We start from the raw sequence: 22,920 nt of genomic DNA on the forward strand, positions 1-22,920 counted from the left end.
AATACTGGAACACGTGAGGCAATACTGACCTTACGACTTACCTTAGAACAAAGATTAAGGAAAGTCAAACCTACGTTTCTAGCATTTGTAGACTTAGAGAAAGCTTTTGACAATGTTGACTGGAATACTCCCTTTCAAATTCTAAAGGTGGCAGGGGTAAAATACAGGGAGCGAAAGGCTATTTACAATTTGTACAGAAACCAGATGGCAGTTATAAGAGTCGAGGAACATGAAAGGGAAGCAGCGGTTGGGAAGGGAGTAAGACAGGGTTGTAGCCTCTCCCCGATGTTATTCAATCCGTATATTGAGCAAGCAGTAAAGGAAACAAAAGAAAAATTCGGAGTAGGTATTAAAATCCATGGAGAAGAAATAAAAACTTTGAGGTTCGCCGATGACATTGTAATTCTGTCAGAGACAGCAAAGGACTTGGAAGAGCAGTTGAACGGAATGGATGGTGTCTTGAAGGGAGGATATAAGATGAACATCAACAAAAGCAAAACGCGGATAATGGAATGTAGTCGAATTAAGTCGGGTGATGTTGAGGGTATTAGATTAGGAAATGAGACACTTAAAGTAGTAAAGGAGTTTTGCTATTTGGGGAGCAAAATAACCGATGATGGTCGAAGTAGAGAGGATACAAAATGTAGACTGGCAATGGCAAGGAAAGCGTTTCTGAAGAAGAGAAATTTGTTAACATCGAGTATAGATTTAAGTGTCAGGAAGTCATTTCTGAAAGTATTTGTATGGAGTGTAGCCATGTATGGAAGTGAAACATGGACGGTAAATAGTTTGGACAAGAAGTGAATAGAAGCTTTCTAAATGTGGTGCTACAGAAGAATGCTGAAGATTAGATGGGTAGATGATATAACTAATGAGGAGGTACTGAATAGGATTGGGGAGAAGAGGAGTTTGTGGCACAACTTGACCAGAAGAAGGGATCGTTTGGTAGGACATGTTCTGAGGCATCAAGGGATCACCAATTTAGTATTGGAGGGCATCGTGGAGGGTAAAAATCGTAGGGGGAGACCAAGAGATGAATACACTAAGCAGATTCAGAAGGATGTAGGTTGCAGTAGGTACTGGGAGATGAAGAGGCTTGCACAGGATAGAGTAGCATGGAGAGCTGCATCAAACCAGTCTCAGGACTGAAGACCACAACAACAACAACAAGCATACTGTAATAATAAGTTTAAGTACAAAAATAGGGGCCGGCCTGAGTGGCCGTGCGGTTCTAGGCGCTACAGTCTGGAGCCGCGCGACCGCTAAGGTCGCAGGTTCGAATCCTGCCTCGGGCATGGATGTGTGTGATGTACTTAGGTTAGTTAGGTTTAAGTAGTTCTAAGTTCTAGGTGACTGATGACCTCAGTAGTTAAGACGCATAGTGGTCAGAGCCATTTTGGAACAAAAATAGGAATAATAATAAAGACTAGAGAAAAAAACTAGTCATAGTGTTCTTCATTATTTTATTTCTTGTGTCATACCCATTACTAGAAGTAAAAGCACAATGTTTCAGGCTTAAAGACTGTCCACATTTCTTGCATGTATATTTTGTCCGTCTTGATATTTTCGTGGCCAAACTGGGCTGGCAATGCTTCCCATTTGCATCATATCAGCGGTCACAATATTGGCTTGAGTAATGACGGGTTGTTAATTTAGAGATTAAATTTCACAAAAGGACGTAGAAACTGAGCGAGGTAAACGAAGCATAAGATATCGCCTTATCAACTGATTATCAACAAATCCTCTACCGGTACTTCGAAGAAACAGCCGGGTTTCAGTGGTCCATTTTCGTTTTCCACATGAATAACTTGAGAATTGATTCCGAAATATTAGAACTGAAAAAAGAAACACATCGACCGCCTTATAGTGCCCTGGCGAAATTGTAAGTGGAGCATTTCTTTTCAACGGTATCAACTTCAGTCTTATGTTCACTGTAATATATTACCATTTCAGGCTTTTTCTTGCCACTTGTATCTCTATCAAATGAATCCTCCTTGTGTAAAATTACATTTTCTTTTTACTTATATTTTGAGGGACGTATGAAAACAGCATTCCTTCTTTACAGAATGCAAAAAAAGGCTGGAAAAGTTCTCTCTGTTTTTTCGCCTCTTATACACTCCTGGAAATGGAAAAAAGAACACATTGACACCGGTGTGTCAGACCCACCATACTTGCTCCGGACACTGCGAGAGGGCTGTACAAGCAATGATCACACGCACGGCACAGCGGACACACCAGGAACCGCGGTGTTGGCCGTCGAATGGCGCTAGCTGCGCAGCATTTGTGCACCGTCGCCGTCAGTGTCAGCCAGTTTGCCGTGGCATACGGAGCTCCATCGCAGTCTTTAACACTGGTAGCATGCCGCGACAGCGTGGAAGTGAACCGTATGTGCAGTTGACGGACTTTGAGCGAGGGCGTATAGTGGGCATGCGGGAGGCCGGGTGGACGTACCGCCGAATTGCTCAACACGTGGGGCGTGAGGTCTCCACAGTACATCGATGTTGTCGCCAGTGGTCGGCGGAAGGTGCACGTGCCCGTCGACCTGGGACCGGACCGCAGCGACGCACGGATGCACGCCAAGACCGTAGGATCCTACGCAGTGCCGTAGGGGACCGCACCGCCACTTCCCAGCAAATTAGGGACACTGTTGCTCCTGGGGTATCGGCGAGGACCATTCGCAACCGTCTCCATGAAGCTGGGCTACGGTCCCGCACACCGTTAGGCCGTCTTCCGCTCACGCCCCAACATCGTGCAGCCCGCCTCCAGTGGTGTCGTGACAGGCGTGAATGGAGGGACGAATGGAGACGTGTCGTCTTCAGCGATGAGAGTCGCATCTGCCTTGGTGACAATGATGGTCGTATGCGTGTTTGGCGCCGTGCAGGTGAGCGCCACAATCAGGACTGCATACGACCGTGGCACACAGGGCCAACACCCGGCATCATGGTGTGGGGAGCGATCTCCTACACTGGCCGTACACCACTGGTGATCGTCGAGGGGACACTGAATAGTGCACGGTACATCCAAACCGTCATCGAACCCATCGTTCTACCATTCCTAGACCGGCAAGGGAACTTGCTGTTCCAACAGGACAATGCACGTCCGCATGTATCCCGTGCCACCCAACGTGCTCTAGAAGGTGTAAGTCAACTACCCTGGCCAGCAAGATCTCCGGATCTGTCCCCCATTGAGCATGTTTGGGACTGGATGAAGCGTCGTCTCACGCGGTCTGCACGTCCAGCACGAACGCTGGTCCAACTGAGGCGCCAGGTGGAAATGGCATGGCAAGCCGTTCCACAGGACTACATCCAGCATCTCTACGATCGTCTCCATGGGAGAATAGCAGCCTGCATTGCTGCGAAAGGTGGATATACACTGTACTAGTGCCGACATTGTGCATGCTCTGTTGCCTGTGTCTATGTGCCTGTGGTTCTGTCAGTGTGATCATGTGATGTATCTGACCCCAGGAATGTGTCAATAAAGTTTCCCCTTCCTGGGACAATGAATTCACGGTGCTCTTATTTCAATTTCCAGGAGTGTATATTTTTAGGTATCTGCCATTTATTCACCTTTAGTGTTCCTACATAAGACAAGCGGTTTTCTGATAGTCTTTGAAGAAGAGTTCAGTCACTAAACGAATTATCAGCTGTTACATTCCGTCAAGTGTTAGCTAGGGGAGTAACCAATCTTTGTACCACATCTGTGCATTTGTTACTACATTGGAATGGTCCTGGTTGTTTACCAGGATACATTTCCAGATTGACGGCATAAAACGTCTTAGAATCTGCAGCTGGATATATTTTCATCCCATATTTTGATAGTTTTGATAGAACATGCTGAGTGAATGGACGTCTGCCCCTAATGGCGTCTTTCTTTTCGTCAATTGTGTCATCAGCTCCCACACAGGAGCAAGTGCTGCAGTTATTTACAAACTTTTTACATAAATCACGAATAGCTGTTATACCGTCTATAGCTCTCCTTTCTAGTCTACTTTCCCTGACGTCAAATCTCACAGTTTGCAATAAGAATTGAAATCTAAAGAGGGACACTGTCGAACGGAAGATTTCTATGCCAAATCCATCTTTTTATTATGATTCTGCCATTTTTATCTCACAAATCTTCAAGATTCGTTCTTCCACCTTTCTAATGTCCTGCCATGTACACAAGGTCTACGAACGGATGTATTTCAGTCCGATCAGTATGGTGTGCAATCTTAGTCTGTGGATAATGTGGACATATGTTGCCAATATACTGATTTGATATCTAACAATGATATCTACCAAGTCATCATCAATCAGACACTTCCACATACCCATATTTTTTACAATATTTCGGCCCTTTCCAATTACACTTGAACGCCACTTAATTTTTCTTTTTTTCAAGGAAATGTTTCTGTTACCTTCTTCCCTTTCTTCCTATGACAAACATAGAAATTCCGTTTTTCTTCTTCTTCTTCTTCTTCTTCTTCTTCAGCAAAGCTCACATTTGTGCTGCTCTGTTCTGTCTTCGAGCCTTCCCCCTGCTCTTCAGTGTTCTCTGATACAGTCACAGACTTCCTCTTTTAAATCGTACGAAGATGCTCCAGGCCGCACTTCATCCTCACCCATGCCATCAAACAATATTTGGTGGACTCTTGCTACACCAGCTAGATTATTTAAGTCAAAAAATGTTTCTGTAATGTCATTCTGATTCTGTAATGGAACAAAGTAATAGTTACCTCGTGTTTTACTGAAGTACTTAGAGTAAAAGCATATAAACTGAATAAAGAAGAAAATTACAGATTCAGCAAAAGAACATACGAATTTTCTGTCGTCGTATCTGAGAAATACACAGACTTCTAATGACAGCGAATAGTACTTTCGAATGCTACTAACATAGACTAAAACGGCAACAGTACAATTAAGAACAAAAAGTGGTTCAAATGGCTCTGAGCACTATGGGACTTAACATCTGAGGTCATCAGTCCCCTAGAACTTAGAACTACTTAAACTTAACTAACCTAAAGATATCACACACATCCATGTCCGAGGAAGGATTCGAACCTGCGACCATAGCGGTCGCGCGGTTCCAGATTGAAGCGCCTAGAACCGCTCGTTCGGTCATTCCACCAGGAAGGAGGCACACGGCTCGTGTTGCCCCTAGTTCAACCATGCCTAGACTGTCAGTACCGCGGATCGATCGCGTCATTATTGTTACTTTGTGCCAGGAACGGCTCTCAACAAGGGAAGAGTCCAGGAGTCTCGGAGTGAACCAAAGCGATGTTGTTCGGACTTGGAGGAGATACTGAGAGACAGGAAATGTCGATGACATGCATCACTCAGGCCGCCCAAGAGCTACTACTGCAGTGGATGACCGCTACCTGCAGATTATGGCTCGGAGGAACTCTGACAGCAACGCCACCATGTTGAACAATGCTTTTCGTGCAGCCACAGGACGTCGTGTTACGACTCAAACTGTGAGCAACAGGCTGCATGTTGCGCAACTTCACTCCCGACGTCCATGGCGAGGTCCATCTTTTCAACCAAGACACCATGCAGCGCGGTACAGGTGGGTCCAACAACATGCCGAATGGACCGCTCAGGATCGGCATCACGTTCTGTTCACCAATGAGTGTCGCATATGCCTTCAACCAGACAATCGTCGGAGAAGTGTTTGGAGGCAACCCGGTCAGGCTGAACGCCTTAGACACACTGTCCAGCGAGTGCAGCAAGGTGGAGGTTCCCTGCATTATGTGGGGCCGACGTACGCAGCTGGTGGTCACGGAAGCGCCGTAACGGCTGTACGATACGTCCTCCGACCGACAGTGCAACCATATCGGCAGCATATTGGGAAGGCATTCGTCTTCATGGACGACAATTCGCGCCCCCATCTTGCACATCTTGTGAATGACTTCCTTCAGGATAACGACATCGCTCGATTAGAGTAGCCAGCACGTTCTCCAGACATTAGCCCCATCGAACATGCCTGGGATAGATTGAAAAGGGCTGTTTATGGACGACGTGACCCACCAACCACTCTGAGAGATCTATGCCGAATCGCCGTTGAGGAGTGGGAAAATATGGACCAACAGTGTCTTGATGAACTTGTGGATAGTATGCTACGACGAATATAGGAATGCATCAATGCAAGAGGACGTGATACTGGGTATTAGAGGTACCGGTGTGTTCAGCAGGTCTGAAGATCTCGCTATATGGTGGTACAACATGCAATGTGCGGTTTTCATGAGCAATAGAAAGGGCGGAAATGGTGTTTATGTTGATCTCTATTCCAATTTTCGTAACCAAGGTGATGCAAAGCTTTTTGATGTGTGTATATTGAACACGGTAGCACGTCACTTGTTAACTTTGAACATAGGATGATAATTGGCGCGAGACTCAAACAGTAACCAAAGAGCGCAATTTATATCTCAGAATACTCGAATGTAATTAAAAATAGAAGTAATTAGAATAGTCAATGGATAGATATTGTTCTAAAATCCATGTCAAACATGTACAAATTATAAAGTAATAATACAAATGAACACATCATTGTAAATGTAATAATATGAATGTAATGTAAAGTAACATGCGTCCCAGAAGTCATAATAAAACTTGAAACAGAAAAACTGTATTCACTACTAGCATCTGAAATTTATTACAGAACTCAGTCTTTTTTCTCTATCATTCCTACTGCTGAGTCCATGTTCTCACGGAACTCTATCTTCTATTCCTACCCGTAATAGCGCGTTCCAGTCACCAATGATTTATATTTTCATCTCCTTTAACATAGTGAATCATATATTCAATACTGATATACGCTTCTCCCAGCTCTTCATCTTTTGCTTGCGACTTCGGTATGTACACATCAACTATTGTTGTTGGCGCTGGTTTGCTGCCGATTCTTTTGAGAATAACCCTATACGTGAACATTTCACGTAACCTCACTCTGTCTCTTACTTTCCTATTCATAATGAATTATATTTCCGTTACACCATTTGCAGCTGCGGTTTTTATTACCATACACTCGACTGGCCAGAAATCGTAACTTCTTTCCATTTCCCTTCATTGCACCCCACTATATCCAGACTGAGCCAATGTATTTCTCTCTTCAGATTTTCTAACTTCCTTACAACATTCAGCTCTTACTCGCAGAATGTTACCCTTTCATTGGTTATTCAATCTTTTGCTCTTGGTCACCTTCCCCTTGGAAATCTCTTGCTGGAGATACCAAAGGCGGACTAACCCGGAATCTTTTGTCAAAGGAGAAATTTTTCAATTACATGCCACATGTCCTTTGAACACACATTGTGTCTTTAATACTGTAATTTCCATTGCTTCTGCACACGCATGCCGTTGATCATTGCCGATAAATCTGTCTTTTAGGGGAAGTTTCCCATCCTATGAGCAAGAGGGTACCTCGAACCTCTACCTGCTGCTCCGTCCTCTCTGGCAGAACCGGAGCGACTCCCAATACCGAAAGTCTTTAGCCGCCATTGCTGATGATTTTTATCCAATTCTGAGCGGTAGCGTGGTTCGATAATGTAGCCTATGAAGGTTTGGTTACTAGTCGAAGATACCCTTACAAGGAAACGTCACCAACTTTTCCTCATACTTTAAGGAGAGGAAAAAAACACATTTGCAGGATATCAGCTCGAGCAAACAACTTCGTGCGAAAATTTGGGACATAATTCTGAAAGTAGGCGCTTATGAGCTTCTGAAACAGAAGCTTTTAAACTTTCGTGCACACCAGTTGTTTGTCACTCGCTCCGCCCCACAGCAGCCACTTAACGTTCGAGCACGGAGTACTGTACAGTGGAGTGAGTAAGAGGTTTAATTATTAACATCGCTAATGTGCGTCACTTTGATTCGATTTTAAAGTTGGAGTTATTAAAGTGATGTACATTTGCAGGGGATGCTTCTCTCTTCAACGTGACTGACATGACGAGCTGTAAATAGAAAATCATTAACTTCATTTCATAACAATTATTCACTCGTTTGGATTTATTCATTTTGATTTGAGGTGTATATACAGCTGCATAATATCAATACAAGAATATTGGTAAAAGAATAATGACAGTATAGAAGATGCTTGAGGTACGTGATCATTCGAAGCAAAATAATCTAGTAAACCTGGGCTCCAAAATGCTACCTTAAGATCCGTGAGCACTTATTCAGTAGAAGACAGGTCCCATACTAGTGAAGATGAACAAGTACTCACAACTCTTAAGGTCTGTACTTTAGACCCCATGTTTACTGTACATTTTTTGCATGTTTTGGTCCGTACTACCAACTCTCAAAGTAGGGAAAACAAAGAGCATGCAGTAAAAGAGATTTTTTTCACAGTACCAAAAATGAAGAAGTTCTCGTAGCTTTTAAGGTGTGGAGCCCATGTTTACTAGACTTTTCTGCTTCGAATCATCAAATCCCTGAATATTGGCGATCCCTCCTGAACCACCCTGTTTGTGAGTGAGGCTGACGTAGTGTAGTACATGCTAATATTACTGTTATTAGTGTAGAACAGGATTTGAAAACACTTGGGAGGACGTGTCAACCTTTCCCCTCCTCTTCCCTCATCTGTAACGTACCTCGAATAGGAGGGCTCCGGTTGGCACCCCTACTGTGCAGAACTTTGCGTTCGGGCATCATGCAGCTGTATTGGGTGAAGTGTCAAGCAACTGGTGCGCACGAAAGTTTAAAGCTGTGATTTCAGACGGTCGAAACTGCGTAGTGTCAGAATCGTGGAGCAAAATTTTCCATCGGTGTCGATTGCTGAGGCTGATATCTTACACTACTGGCCATTAAAATTGCTACACCAAGAACAAATGCAGATGATAAACGGGTATTCATTGGACAAATATATTATACTAGAACTGACATGTGATTACATTTTCACGCAATTTGGGTGCACAGATCCTGAGAAATCAGTACCCAGAACAACCACCTCAGACCGTAATAACGGCCTTGATACGCCTGGGCATTGAGTCAAACAGAGCTTGGATGGCGTGTACAGGTACAGCTGCCCATGCAGCTTCAACACGACACCACAGTTCATAAAGAGTAGTGACTGGCGTATTGTGACGAGCCAGTTGCTCAGCCACCATTGACCAGACGTTTTCAGTTGGTGAGAGATCTGGAGAATATGCTTGCCAGGCCAGCAATCGAACATTTTCTGTATCCAGAAAGGCCCGTACAGGACCTGCGACATGCGGTCGTGCATTATCCTGCTGAATTGTGGGGTTTCGCAGGGATCGAATGAAGGGTAGAGCCACGGGTCGTAACACATCTGAAATGTAACTTCCACTGTCCAAAGTGCCATCAATGCGAACAGGAGGTGACCGAGACGTGTAACCAATGGCACCCCATAACATCACGCCGGGTGATACGCCATTATGGCGATGACGAATACGCGCTTCCAATGTGCGTTCACCGCGATGTCGTCCAACACGGATGCGACCATCACGATGCTGTAATCAGAACCTGGATTCGTCCGAAAAAATGACGTTTTGCCATTCGTGCACCCAGGTTTGTCGTTGAGTACACCATCGCAAGCGTTCCTGTCTGTGATGCAGCGTCAAGGGTAACCGCAGCCATGGTCTCCGAGCTGAAAGTCCATGCTGCTGCCAACGTCGTCGAACTGTTCGTGCAGATGGTTGTTGTCTTGCAAACGTCCCCATCTGTTGACTCAGGGATCGAGCCGTGGCTGCACGATCCGTTACAGCGATGCGGATAAGATGCCTGTCATCTCGACTGCTAGTGATACGACGCCGTTGGGATCCAGCACGGCGTTCCGTATCATCCTCCTGAACCCACTGATTCCATTTTCTGCTAACAGTCGTTGGATCTCGACCAACGCGAGTAGCAATGTCGCGGTACGATAAACCGCAGTCGCAATAGGCTACAATCCGACCTTTATCAAAGTCGGAAACGTGATGGTACGCATTTCTCCTCCTTACACGAGGCATCAAAACAACGTTTCAACAGGGAACGCCGATCAACTGCTGTTTGTGTATGAGAAATCGGTTGGAAACTTTCCTCATGTCAGCACGTTGTAAGTGTAGCCACAGGCGCCAACTTTGTGTGAATGCTCTGAAAAGCTAATCATTTGCATATCACAGCATCTTCTTGCTGTCGGTTACATTTCGCGTCTGTAGCACGTGATCTTAGTGGTGTAGCAATTTTAATGGCCAGTAGTGTACAAGTGTGTTTTTTTTCTTACAATACACCCTAGGACAAAGAAAAAACGACTCTCCACCAAGGAATTATCCGAATGGGACGGAAATCGGTAGATGTAATTTACATGTACAGAGAAACAAGTGATTATAGTTTCAGAAAAATTTGATGATTTATCAGGAGAAAAAGCTTCACAAACTGAGCAGTTGGGGAGAGATACGGCGACCTTGCTGGTCAAGTTTGAATTTGACAGGCACGAATAAAAGCAGTCGAAACTCTTGCTGTGCGCAAGTGGACACCATCTTGCTGAAATGTAAGCCCACGGTGGCTGGCCATGAAGGACAACAAAACAGAAGAAACCGTCGACGTACCGCTATGCTGTAAGAGTGCCGTAGATGACCAAAGGGGTGCTGCTATGTAATGAAATGGCGCCCCACACCATCAGTCTTGCTTATCGGGCCATATGACCGCCGACACTCAGGTTCGTATCAGACTGCTGTTCAGAGCGTCTTCAGACACGTCTTTGCTGGTCACCGGGGCTCAGTTTGAACCTGGACTCATCACTCAAGACAATTCTACTCCATTCAATGAGATACCAGGACGAAGACGTGTGCCGACCGCTGTGGCCGAGCGCTTCAGTCCGGAACCGAGCGCTTGGTACGGTCGCAGGTTCGAATCCTGCCTCGGGCGTGGATGTGTGTGATGTCCTTACATTAGTCAGGTTTAAGCAGTTCTAAGTCTAGGGGACTGATGACCTCAGATGTTAAGTCCCATAGTGCTCAGAGCCATTTGAACCATTTTCGAAGAAGTGTCTGGAGACGTCCGGACAGCGATGGGATACCAACCTGACTGTCGCTCACCACACGGCCTGACAACCAGGAGTTATGGTCTAGGGTGCCATTTCATTTCATAGCAGGAAGCCTTTGGTTGTCATCCATGGCACCCTTACAGCACAGCAGTACGTCTACAATATTCCACGCTCCGTTTTTCTCACCTTCATGGCAAGCCATCCTAGCCCTACATTTCAGCAAAATACTGTCCAACGCACACGACGAGATTTTCTGCTCTTTGTCTTCGTGCTTTTCAAATCCTACCTTGTCCAACGATGTCCCCGGAGTACGTTTGGAGCAGCCAGCTCAGTGATTTTGACGATCTAACGCTCCAATTGGACAGAATTTGCCACGATATCCCTCAGGAGCACATCCAACAACTCTGTCAATCAATGCCAAGCAGAGTAACCACTTGCACAAAGGCCAGAGGTAGACTATCGCGTTACTTGCTCAGTTTTTGAAGCCCTTTTCCTCGAATAAATCATCCAAATTTTCTGAAATTGTGGTCATCTGTTTGTCTATACATGTACTCGTGCGTCACACCTGCCGATCTCCGTCCGATCCGATTAATTCCTTGATTGTGATTCTCTTTACCTCGGATATATCAGGTCGGGATGGTGAGGTTTCCTTATTAGACCTAGTGACGATGTCTGCACGAAACTGGTTCTAAAGCAATTCAATGACTGGAAAACCTGGACAATCGTAATTCCCTTTTTTTGTGTGTATTTAACTGGTCATTTATAGTTTCTTTGTTTATAATTGTACATGTAGTATTCACTGTCTAACGCTGCATAAATAAGTGCTTGAAGCAACGCACGCAGACACCGTAATCTCAAAATTTGCTTTTACATTCTGTCCCCTGATTCACCTCTGGGTCAGAGTGTCTCTGAACACTGGCACACTGTGTGTTGCAGTACGAACTGCTGTTGGTGGCGGTGTCTGAGGCAGGCCGCGCCGTGGGGCAGGCGACGCTGCTGGTGAGAGTCAAGGACGCCAACGACCTGCCCCCCGTGTTCGAGCAGCCCGTGTACCGCGCCACCGTCACCGAGGAGGACGACCACCACTTACCGAGGAGAATCCTCACCGTGAGTATGGCTAAGACCACCTACTGTCAGTAGATACATCCCCTCATAATTGGGCGAGTACTACAACTCCAAGGATGAATGATGTACAAAAACACTGATGAGCCGAGACATTACGACCACTTGTTTAATTGGGTTTTGGTTCTGATTTGGAAGGAAATACGCGAGTCACTGTACGTAGCATAGATGCGACAAAGTCCTTCGTAGGTTTCTGGATGTACATGGCAGCAGATACCTACGCACAGGTCCCGCAGTTTCACGTCCTGGTGGGTTGTGAACGCGGAGCTGGTGCCAGATAGAAATCCAGATGTGCTCCGTCGGGTACAGTTCAAGCGAATTTGGTGGCCAAGATACCAACGTGAAGTCACTATCATGCTGCAGAATTCTGGCCCAGTTACACGGACATTTGGTGTGCTGGATAATGCTATAGCCGTCGGGGAAGATATTAGCATGAAGGGTTGCAAGTGATCTGCAATGATGTTCACGTTGTCCACTGCTGTTTTGATGTCTTCGATTAATACCACAGGTCCCAAGGGTAGGTCTGGACACCCACGCGTTCATGGTGCGGTGCATATTTCCAGCAGCTGTCCGCCTGGATGACGGTGTATCCTCCTACCAAACCACATGTTTCCGTTTGTCGACGGTCTAATCTCGATGATCTCATGCTTACAGCAGTCATAACTGCAGTCATATTGGGTCAATGTGGTGACATTGCGGTTTGGAACACTTGCTCTGCACCAAAACTGTGTTTGTCGTCAGACATGCAAGCTTCTAACCTCCACACTCCGTGATGAGGCGTGCACGTCCAACACCCTGCTACCTGCTCGTGGTTTTACCGTCCTGCAACCGCGTTCCACGGATGCTGACGACATTATCACGTGAACGTCCTACTAGGTTCTCCCATTTCCGACATGTCCATTCCAGTGTGCATGGCCATAATAATCGGCCCTTTGTCAGAGTCGTTTATATCACTGAATTTCCCCATTTGCTATTCGTATAGTCGCTGGAATGATTCCCAATTCTTCTCTCCTCCACTTATTACATTTTTTTCCTTAGCGCGTCACGTAACGTATATAAAGACATTTATATATAGTGGTGTCGAAGAGCGGCAACGAGGCACCCTCTTTATAAGTTGGCCCAAGAAATCTTTTGTCATGGACTACCAGCTATATCTCAGGAACTGAATGCTGGCATGCATTACCATCATCATCATCACCATCATCTACATTCACGTATTTGGTTCGAGGAACCTGTTCCAGCTTCAGCTTTCCATGCGCCACTCTACGTCTCGTACACCTTTGGGTATACACTGCCAATATTTTTTTAGGGAAACCATCTTGTTGTATTCTATTTATTTAGGGTGAACCATAACTCCACCGACGTTCAGAGGTTGTTCAGGGACAACTTCTGAGTACTTAGGTACAAGGTACCGACGGTCTCCGGCGGATTGATATAGAATAATAATGTAACTACGATTTATTCGATTTGTTACCGCAGTCACACTTGTTTCAGTGAAAATGCCTTCACAATAGTGAAGAAGCATGTAATACGCAATAACCAATACGTACAACACACAACACAGAGTAATACAAAAACCCTCAGATGTAACACTGTACTGTGATGTGGTCGCCATCGGTGGGGGAACAATTCAGCGCAGCGTCTTTGTGCTGTTCTTCCATTACATTCAGTGAACCCATACATGAGGTGAAAATCGGCCAACTCTTAAACAATAAACCTGTGAGTAGTGCTGCAGTGTATCACTGTTAATACACAAATATCACTCCCGGAAAATGAAACTTTAGACAGAATAGATCAGCACTGAGGGCAAGAGTTGAAGAAGGCGTTACTATTGACAGCAGAAAGTACCGTGAGCAAGTGGAAACAAGACTTAACAGCTCAAATCATCAATATTTGCACCATTGTGCACTATTTTCAGTGCAATACAGGTACAAAGCTAACTGGGGCAAGAAACCAAAACGAAATGCTATAACGCTAACGAGTCGCCGGAGACCGCTGGTCCCTTACACAAAAACACTCAGAAGGTATCCCTGGACAATATCTGACAGTTCGGATGTTCATTCTATGTTTACGCTTACATCCCTTTCAGTTCCCCAGATTACGATTGTGTACATTATTTTTTATTGTGTCTTAGGTCAAACATAAATATTTTTCGTCAATGGAAGCCTCATTTACACGTTTATAAATGTTCAATCTTTTCGTATTAACAGAATCTTCCGTCGGGTCTTAGTAGAACAACATTATAATAAATTAAAAGCACCAGTTTGCTTTTGTTCCACAGTATTACTTTTATTGTGTTAACCGATTTTCGTCTTACAAGACCATCTTCAGACATTTATTGTCTACTCCATTTTTGTTTATGTACTGTTCAATTATTTACTTTTTATTGCATTACCACCACACTGTCAAAGATGTTACTTACTGTATGTTTCTGCTTCAGTCTAGACGTGTTACTTCTCTTCCAGTGTTGTTTGCAAACATTGTAACTTCTTCGGTGACAATACTCAGTAAATGTCTGAAGACGGCCTTGTAAGCCGAAAACCGGTTAATACAATAAAAGTAATACTGTGGAACAAATGCAAACTGGTGCTTTTCATTTATTTCATTCTTTTCATCAAGCGTAAGTTCTTCAACCTGTTGTGCATCACTCTAAAAATATCAACAAGTAAGTGTAGCAGTGTGCAGCAGTTTGTGACCGTCACAGTGATCGGAAATGGTTTGTTGGCTATAGGCAAATACATAACTGAGTGTTATTACTGTTGTTTTGCATGATAATCATTGAATGTTAAGTTTATTACAGCAGTGAATATTTCGACATAAATTATAAAAACATTCATGTGTACAAAGCATGTTTCGAAAACAGGTACATATATTTGTGTAAATTTTGCTTCTAAAAGCATTAAACAATTGTGTAAGAGCATTCGACCGTTAAAAAGTATTCCTTCCTCCAGAAAAAAAAAGCATGTCTGAAAGGGATACGTGTCGATATGTTATTGCAAATATCTTCACTTCTAATAACATCGCTTCTTAATGTTTCTGCTAGGCTACAGCATTCAACAGATTTGAGGAATTTCATTTCTGATGTCATTATTCAATTTATGTTTTCCTTGTTCGCTATCCAAGCCTCATATCCATAAAATAGCAATGGAACAAGTAGTGTTTCATAGAGTTTAGGTTGCGTTTCTTTTGTTGTCTTTCCTTAATTTTCGTTTTATTGTTCCACTGCCACCCTGAAGTTTTCTTTCTTATTCTTTATATCTTTATTATAATCAAAAGAAATGTTGAAGCCCAGATAGTTAGAATGACTTACTTGCTCTATTACTTTCTGCATGCACTGGGGAGGAAAAAAACAGTATGTTACCCGCCAAACCTAATCCATTACATTTCGAGCGTGCAGCCGCTGAAACTCCATTTTGCGATCTGATTTTTCTACCGTATACCTTTCGGCCATCTTCCGAGTGAGTAGGCGGAATGAATCTTCAGCACTCGGGTCCGATCCTTTAAATCCGAGTCCCGCGCCACTGCGAGTACCGTAGAAACACAATGGCCAGAGTTCACTTTGTGGATAGACGCTCTATTCATGCAGTGGTAGCGTTACATCAATAGAAACTGCTTTGTAGCGACGTCTTTGAGAGTGGATCAAAGATATCGCAGGATTCCACGCTTTGCTCAATTTACGATGTGTACTGTCCACGAGAGATGCACGCGACATCGAAGGTCTAGCTTGCGGGACGGAGTGGGGAATCATTGACGTTTACAGTGTGTTTGCTTTAACTTGAGACAACTAAATACCTCGTAAACGACGCATAGGATGATAAAAATGTTTTAGGTGAAAAGTTAATATTAATTAATATTAGTAAAGGGGACATTTGTCTGCTACAACTGGCCACCTCCTAAGCGTCCGTCCTGCACGGTGGGGGGAGGGGGGGGTCAACTTTGTGTTTTAAAATGGGAACTGTTATTTTATTGCAAGACATATACGGTTTACTCAAACCATTGTTTCCCGTCGTGGTAGATGGCACTCTAATCGACAAATATCAGTCTGCATCTCGTGGTCGTGCGGTAGCGTTCTCGCTTCCCGCGCACGGGTTCCCGGGTTCGATTCCCGGCGGGGTCAGGGATTTTCCCTGCCTCGTGATGACTGGGTGTTGTGTGATGTCCTTAGGTTAGTTAGGTTTAAGTAGTTCTAAGTTCTAGGGGACTGATGACCATAGTGCTCAGAGCCATTTGAACCATTTTTTCGACAAATATCAAGTGTGCCCGTTTTTGCAATTAACAACCGACGCATCTGCTTCTACGTTTCATTTACGGTGTAAATGTAAACCTCTGTATTCTAAAGGTCAATAGTGATATTCAGATGTTACTTGAGTGTTGCAAATGTGATTGTCAGTATCAATAACATGGCTAAACATTGACATTTCTGGCAAATAAGCTATTTGTGTGGTAATGTAGTTTTCTGTTTCCTGGGGGCTTGATTGTGGTCAGTTCGCAAACTATCGGAATGCTTGATTTCAGAGGCCGCCGTCGAACGTCGCCATCAAGCTGAGTGGTATGGGTGGTCCCATACAACTGCCGTAACTCCCGTGCTAGTCGTTATGCGACCACAGGTGGAATGCAAACCATAACCGTTGTAATGTCCACGAGGTGATAGTGACAGGTGCACCCACCATGGATACTCGCCGAAATCAAGCACCCCTGTGGTGAGAGGCAAAGGGGACTCGCCGGAATCAAACATCCTGATGGGAACAGAAAACTACTATATCCTCGACGTTGTTCCTGGATCACACTAAACGTAGCTCCTAACCAGACGTTGAAACGGTTAACCCTACTATACTGTACAATTAACCATACTATACTGTACAATCAAATTTACAACACTAAAATAAATTTCTAACATAACCATTAATCGTTAGAACAAAAATATTTACATTTAAACCGTCAATGAAATTGTATTCGAATGCATCGGTTCTTAATAGAAAAAACAGGCCTATTTCTATTTGTCGATTACAACGCCATCCACCATGAATAGGAAACAATGCTTTTGTGTAAACAGTACGTATTTTTGGCGCAAAGTATGAATATGCAATAAAAATGGGATTCCCATTTGAAAACAAAAATTTGATCCCTCCCACGCAGGAGGGATGGTAAGGAGGTGGCCAGCTGTAGTACAAAATACACTGCTGGCCACCGTAAATGCAACACCAAGAAAGACAAGAGGTAGCACAACAAAATTTATTTTGTAGATAACATGTTGACCAAGTATCAAATGATTACGTTTACAGACGTCTGTGACATTTGGTTCCTGCCAGAATCAGTAGCCAGAGTAGCCGCCATTGTTGGAGATCACCGCTGCCACACGTCTCGGCATTGAGTCAAAGAGACGTTGGATGTGTTCCTGGGGTACAGCAGCCCAAGCAGCTTCCACACGTTGCCAAAGATCATCTGGTGTGGCAGCTGGTGATGTAATCTGGGTCACTCGTTGAGCAACCATGGACAACATGTTTTCTATCGGCGAAAGATCCGGAGAGCGAGCCGGCCAGGGAAGCAGTTCAATCTGGTTATTGACGAAGAACCTTTGGACAATGCGTGCCACGTGTGGTCGAGGATTATCCTGTTGAAATATGGCTGTGGCCGAGCCCTGTAGGTAAGGAAGGACAACTGGCTCCAGCACCTCGGATATGTAGCGCCGGCTATTTAAAGTACCGGCAATGCGTACTAGAGGCGTGCGAGAGTAATATCCAATACCGCCCCATACCATAATACCCGGTGCAAGACCAGTGTGGCGGTGCATAATGCAGCTGTCCAGCATCCTCTCTCCACGGTGTCTCCACACTCGAATCCGACCATCGTGGTGCTGCAGACAGAAGCGTGCCTCGCCAGTAAAGACAACGTCATTCCATTCTGCCGTCCACATCCGTCTGTCATCACACCATTGGCGACGGAGACGTCTGTGGTTCTGCGTCAATGGTAGACGAAGCAATGGACGTCTTGCGGACAGACCACTCTGCTGTAAACGGCAACAAATGGTACGCGCAGACACTGGATGATGCGTTACAGACGCAATGTGCTGTGCTATGGTTCGGGATGTCACTGAGCGATCCGTCACTGCCATGCGCACAATTTGCCTATCAGCACGTGCTGTGGTGCACCGAGGTGAATGCGATCGACCACGTCGGTCCGTCGTACCCTCCTGCATCCAACGGTCACATATCCGCATTACAGTTGTTTGGTTTCGTCCAACACGACTAGCGATTTCTGTGTATGATAATCCACAATCTCGGTAAGCCACTATCCTTCCTCTGTCGAACTCGGATACTTGATCAAAAGATGTTCGCTGTTGTCTACGAGGCATAACTGATCGTCTTGTGAAACAACCACAAGGTAAACACACGTGCCGAACGTACACTCGTCGAAATCGCCAAGCCTTAAATGGCGCTATGAGGTGGCGCCACAGGCACGCGTGATGTGCATCTGCTCTGAAATTCTAATCAGTTGCATATCTCATCGCTGCAAACTCATGGTGTAAATTTCACTTGATTCGGATGCTTCCTTCAGGGTGTTGCATTTACGGTGGCCAGCAGTGTATTAATTTTTCACCTAGAACACTTTTTTTTTTTGTAGATGCATCGCTTTCGAGATATTTAGTAGTGTCAAGTTAAAAAAGGTCACCCTGTATACTACGTAAGCTATGTACATCTGATACTATCAATGTTTCCCACCCATTAGCTGCTCCGTTCACGAATCACGAACAGGAAGAATGGCAGTCGGTAAGCTCCGTCAGATCCGGATCGAATTCGTGCTGTGGATTAGCGACCGTTCGTCTGCTAAGCAAGGTGGTCTCAGTGTAATTTGGGCAGTCTTCCAGGACCGTTTTGGCAAATTCTGGGATGGACCCCAATATCCACTTTAGAAAGAACAAAAACAGCTAAAATATGATCACAGAACAAGGTTTACATTATTCCCTGGCATATGGTGCACTTGACATGCTTCCCACGACTGTGGTGACTGGAAGCGCATTCGGCCACAGTATTAAAATAAACAAGTTTGAAATATGATGGAAACAGAGGACATCATACGAAGAAAGAGAGATACTCTAGGTATAGCAGGTCTGTGCCATTCTACAGCCAAGGGCTTATCAGCAAGGACCAAGCAGGCTGCTAGCACGGTACTAAGGTATCCAATTGGGGATACAGGGAATGGCCAAAACTACGTAAACGGTAAAAACACTTTACCATGCTAATATGGCATAGGAAGCCCGTTGGCATTCGATACAGCTTCCATTCGTCTCGGAATGGATAATTATAGGTCCTGTATTACGGTTCATCGATAATTTTTACTTTATGGACCGTCTAACTACAAATAAATGAAACACAATTTTTGTACCACACGCGTTTATTAATAAAGGCGGAACGGGTATGGCACGAAAATTGTGTTTCATTCAGTTGTAGTTACAAGGTCCATAAAGTAAAAATTATCAATATACCGTAATATTACATGCAACTGACGAAGACAGGACTTCAAAAGTTGAAGATGTTAATACAGACAGGTCCTGTATGATCTTCGTACATCCATAGTTGAAATAGAGGACAGTGGGACGTCAGCTGGTATAAATTTATATTAAAAAATGAAGAAATTCCTCCAACTCTATTTAAGGTGTGGATTTTGTTTTGGCAACTAGTTTCAACGTTGAAACAAAGTCATCTTCAGGCCCATACACTTGTTGACGTCAACTGCGTGCGGCTGATACCAGAAGTCAGTGGTGAGATACAGACGTGCTCCGTGTGGAAGGTGGTTAGTGAGTTACTAGTTGCCGAAATCAAATCGACACCTTAAATTCAGCTGGAGGAATTTCTTCATTTTTAATATAAATGTCCTTTATGGTTTTCAATGGAAACTTATGTCATTCTTCCTGGAAAATAGTGCCAAGTTCTGGCGGTGGCTAGTGACCTGCAACCTTCTCTCCAAAGTAGACCACAAAGGCTCAATAATACTCCGATCTGATGACTGTGTTGGCCAGGGGAGACGCTACACTCCATTCTCGTACTCATAAAAACACTCCTGGACGATGCGTGCTTTATGAACAGAGTCTCTGTCTTCTTGAAACATAGCATCACCTTTGTGGTGGACCTGTTCAGCCAAAATGGTCCACCACACATTTTCATTGCCGTCATTTCATTCTACAGCTGATAGTTGTCCATATTCGCAATTGCGATTATACTTTGCGAGGTGCCGGGGCTAGCAGTCTATTTAACACTAAATTCTTCTAGAATCTACATATGTAAATGATGCTCTAAGCCCCCCCTATTCTAACTCCGACTTTTGCTGTTGCACAAGGATTAAAAAAAATACGCGAACTGACTCTAATTAACCCTGCCAGTGGAGTGGAAGAGAGTTTGGCACCTGCAGTAATTTAATTTGATAAATAAGTTAAATAAACGAAGGTTTCATTAACATAGTGAGGAATGATAGGGTTGCTCTACCGATTAACAGAATGAAAGTTCTGTCCAAAATAACAATATGATTTATTAAGACTAAACACAAAATAATAAACAAAAACACATGAAACATTTACAACACATCAAATTGGCTCAAATTGGATACTCAAACAAACGCTGTGAATGTGAAGTTGTCCCTAAACTAGATTGTGAGGATTATGACGAAGTGGTATGTGGAGCTAATTCCTTGCAACTCAAATCTTAAGAGAAACCACATAGCCAACCCAACATTAATTGCTGCTACCCAAGACAGAACAAAGTTAGAAAAAGACGAACAGGCGCGCTCTGCTGAGCACTGATTATCACCTAGGAAAATCCCTGTCTGCCGGTGCTGCGGACATACATTACCAATCTGTCTTCTTAACTGCAAGAACACGATTTGGCGTACCGGAGGCGATGGCTGGTTGCTTCGACGTCCTCGACCGAAAGGCGAGAGCCGACTTCACACAAGAGCACCCGTACAGGCCGAACACACAACATTCCCGCCCCCACGACAGTGGCCGTGGTTAAACGTTCCAATCCGCAACTCGAAAACCGGCGGAAAATTCCACCAATGGAGATTCTTGGCGCCAATTTCTGCGCTGATTTTGCTACGTCACGGAGCTATGCCCTGAGCAAGCCAATCACAGTTACTATTTTGCAGAAAGCGCGGGAATTTTCCCGCCACAACTGCCTGGGTACACAAGTCATTCCCACGCCTCGCTGGTAGCCCGCCAGAAAGTGTTTTCGCTAAGTTTCTGCGAAGTAACGGAACCTCTAGCCCAGCCGCTACTTCAGACCCCTCCGGGCGTGTCTTTTGACTATGTCGGCGTCTGCAAAGCATTCACTCGACTTCCTCACACCCGTCGGCTTAACCCTTTCCAGATCAGCAGTGCCCGCCTGTCACCGGACCACCCGGGTGACGAGAGACGCCGCGTGGGAAGTCCGCGTGTGAAGGAATAGCGACTTTTCACTGCATGCAATTAGAGAGGAAAATCGTAAGATAGAAATATGAGAGGGGGCTCATGCCACCTCTCAACTTAAGTTATTGCATAACAGCTATTGTAGCCGCAGTGCCTAAAGGAACTTTGCGTTGTAATTCAGAATAACACAGGCACTGCAATATTGTATTATATCCTTTCTTTTTTCTCATTGTGGAGAATATTTTTGTGGAAACTGTATACAATAAACTTTGGTTTGTTCCCTAGACCTGAGTTGCTTATTTGTGTCTGCCAGTGGTTGACACATCACAGCCTTTGGATTTCCCAACATTGTCCACCGCAGCATTTATTAAACATGCTTGGATGTCAATGTACTTTTATAAACGCAAGTACACCGCAGCGCGGGGTAGCCGCGCGGTCTGGGCCTCTTGTCCCGGTCCACGCGGCTGCCCCCCTCCCCCCCTCCCTCCACCCGTCAGAGGTTCGAGTCCTCCCTCAGGCATCGGTGTGTGTGTCGTCCTTAGCATAAGCTTGTTTAAGTTAGATTAAATAGAGTGTAAGCTTAGGGACCGATGACCTTAGCAGTTTGGTCCCATAAGACCTTACCACAAATTTCCAAATTTTCCATAAACGTACACACCATTGGTGGGTATGTAAATAATTAGAGTAACAGTTCTGTGAGGCAGGCAGAAAGTCCAGCAAACTGCATTAGTGTTGTTCGTGATTGCTGCTGCTACCAGGCCTGTATATAAGGGTCATGCACAGCGCATTATGTTGAGTGATCATTGTACAGGACACGAAGATGCCGCGTACTCGTGTGAGGCGGTACTGTCAGCACCTTACAGAGTTTCGAAGTATTGTGGGTCCCCGTTTGACCGACCGATAAAATCGTGCAGTATCTAGATTTGTGGGGATTTTGGATGTGACAGTGGCGTCCAGTCGCTGTGCTGTTGGACTGCTTGGAATCGTGAGGGCATCAAGGCTCTGGTCGAGCGCTTGTGACCACCACAATGGTAGACAACCGTTTTGTGCATTGTAGCCCCTTCACATCTATGCATGCCGTCTGACAACACGTAAAGCACTCCCTGCAACTTTCTGTGTCATTTCGCACTACTGGTCGGAGAATAGCAGCAGCCAGGCTAGGGAATTACCGTCCCATTCGTAGGCTTCCGTTAACACCGGAACACAAAAATACTGCGTCTGGGGTGCTGGCGTGACCGATAACCACGGACTGCTAATGAATGGCGCTACGGTGTGTTCAATGACTAATAGCGGTTCTGCACTCTTCTGGATGATCATCTTCGGCGAATATGGCGGCAACGTTGGGAGATGTCCCATTCTTCTAGTGTACTACACAGGTACAGCCGTGTTACCCGTGGCGTCGTGGTGTGGTGATCTACCGGGTATGACTTTCAGGGCACGGATGGGAG

The 22,920-nt window shown here is 44.8% G+C and overlaps 1 protein-coding gene across 1 annotated transcript in view; it reads left to right on the plus strand.

The window, feature by feature from the left end:
* Positions 1-22,920, plus strand: part of LOC126195523 (neural-cadherin-like) — a 390,552-nt gene that overhangs the window by 31,152 nt on the left and 336,480 nt on the right. Inside the window, exon 3 of the mRNA XM_049934150.1 lies at positions 11,890-12,060. Coding sequence (XP_049790107.1) covers positions 11,890-12,060 — 171 coding nt within the window. The remainder of the gene's footprint in view (positions 1-11,889; positions 12,061-22,920) is intronic.

This window comes from Schistocerca nitens, chromosome 7, assembly GCF_023898315.1.
Source record: "Schistocerca nitens isolate TAMUIC-IGC-003100 chromosome 7, iqSchNite1.1, whole genome shotgun sequence".
Lineage (NCBI taxonomy): Eukaryota > Metazoa > Arthropoda > Insecta > Orthoptera > Acrididae > Schistocerca > Schistocerca nitens.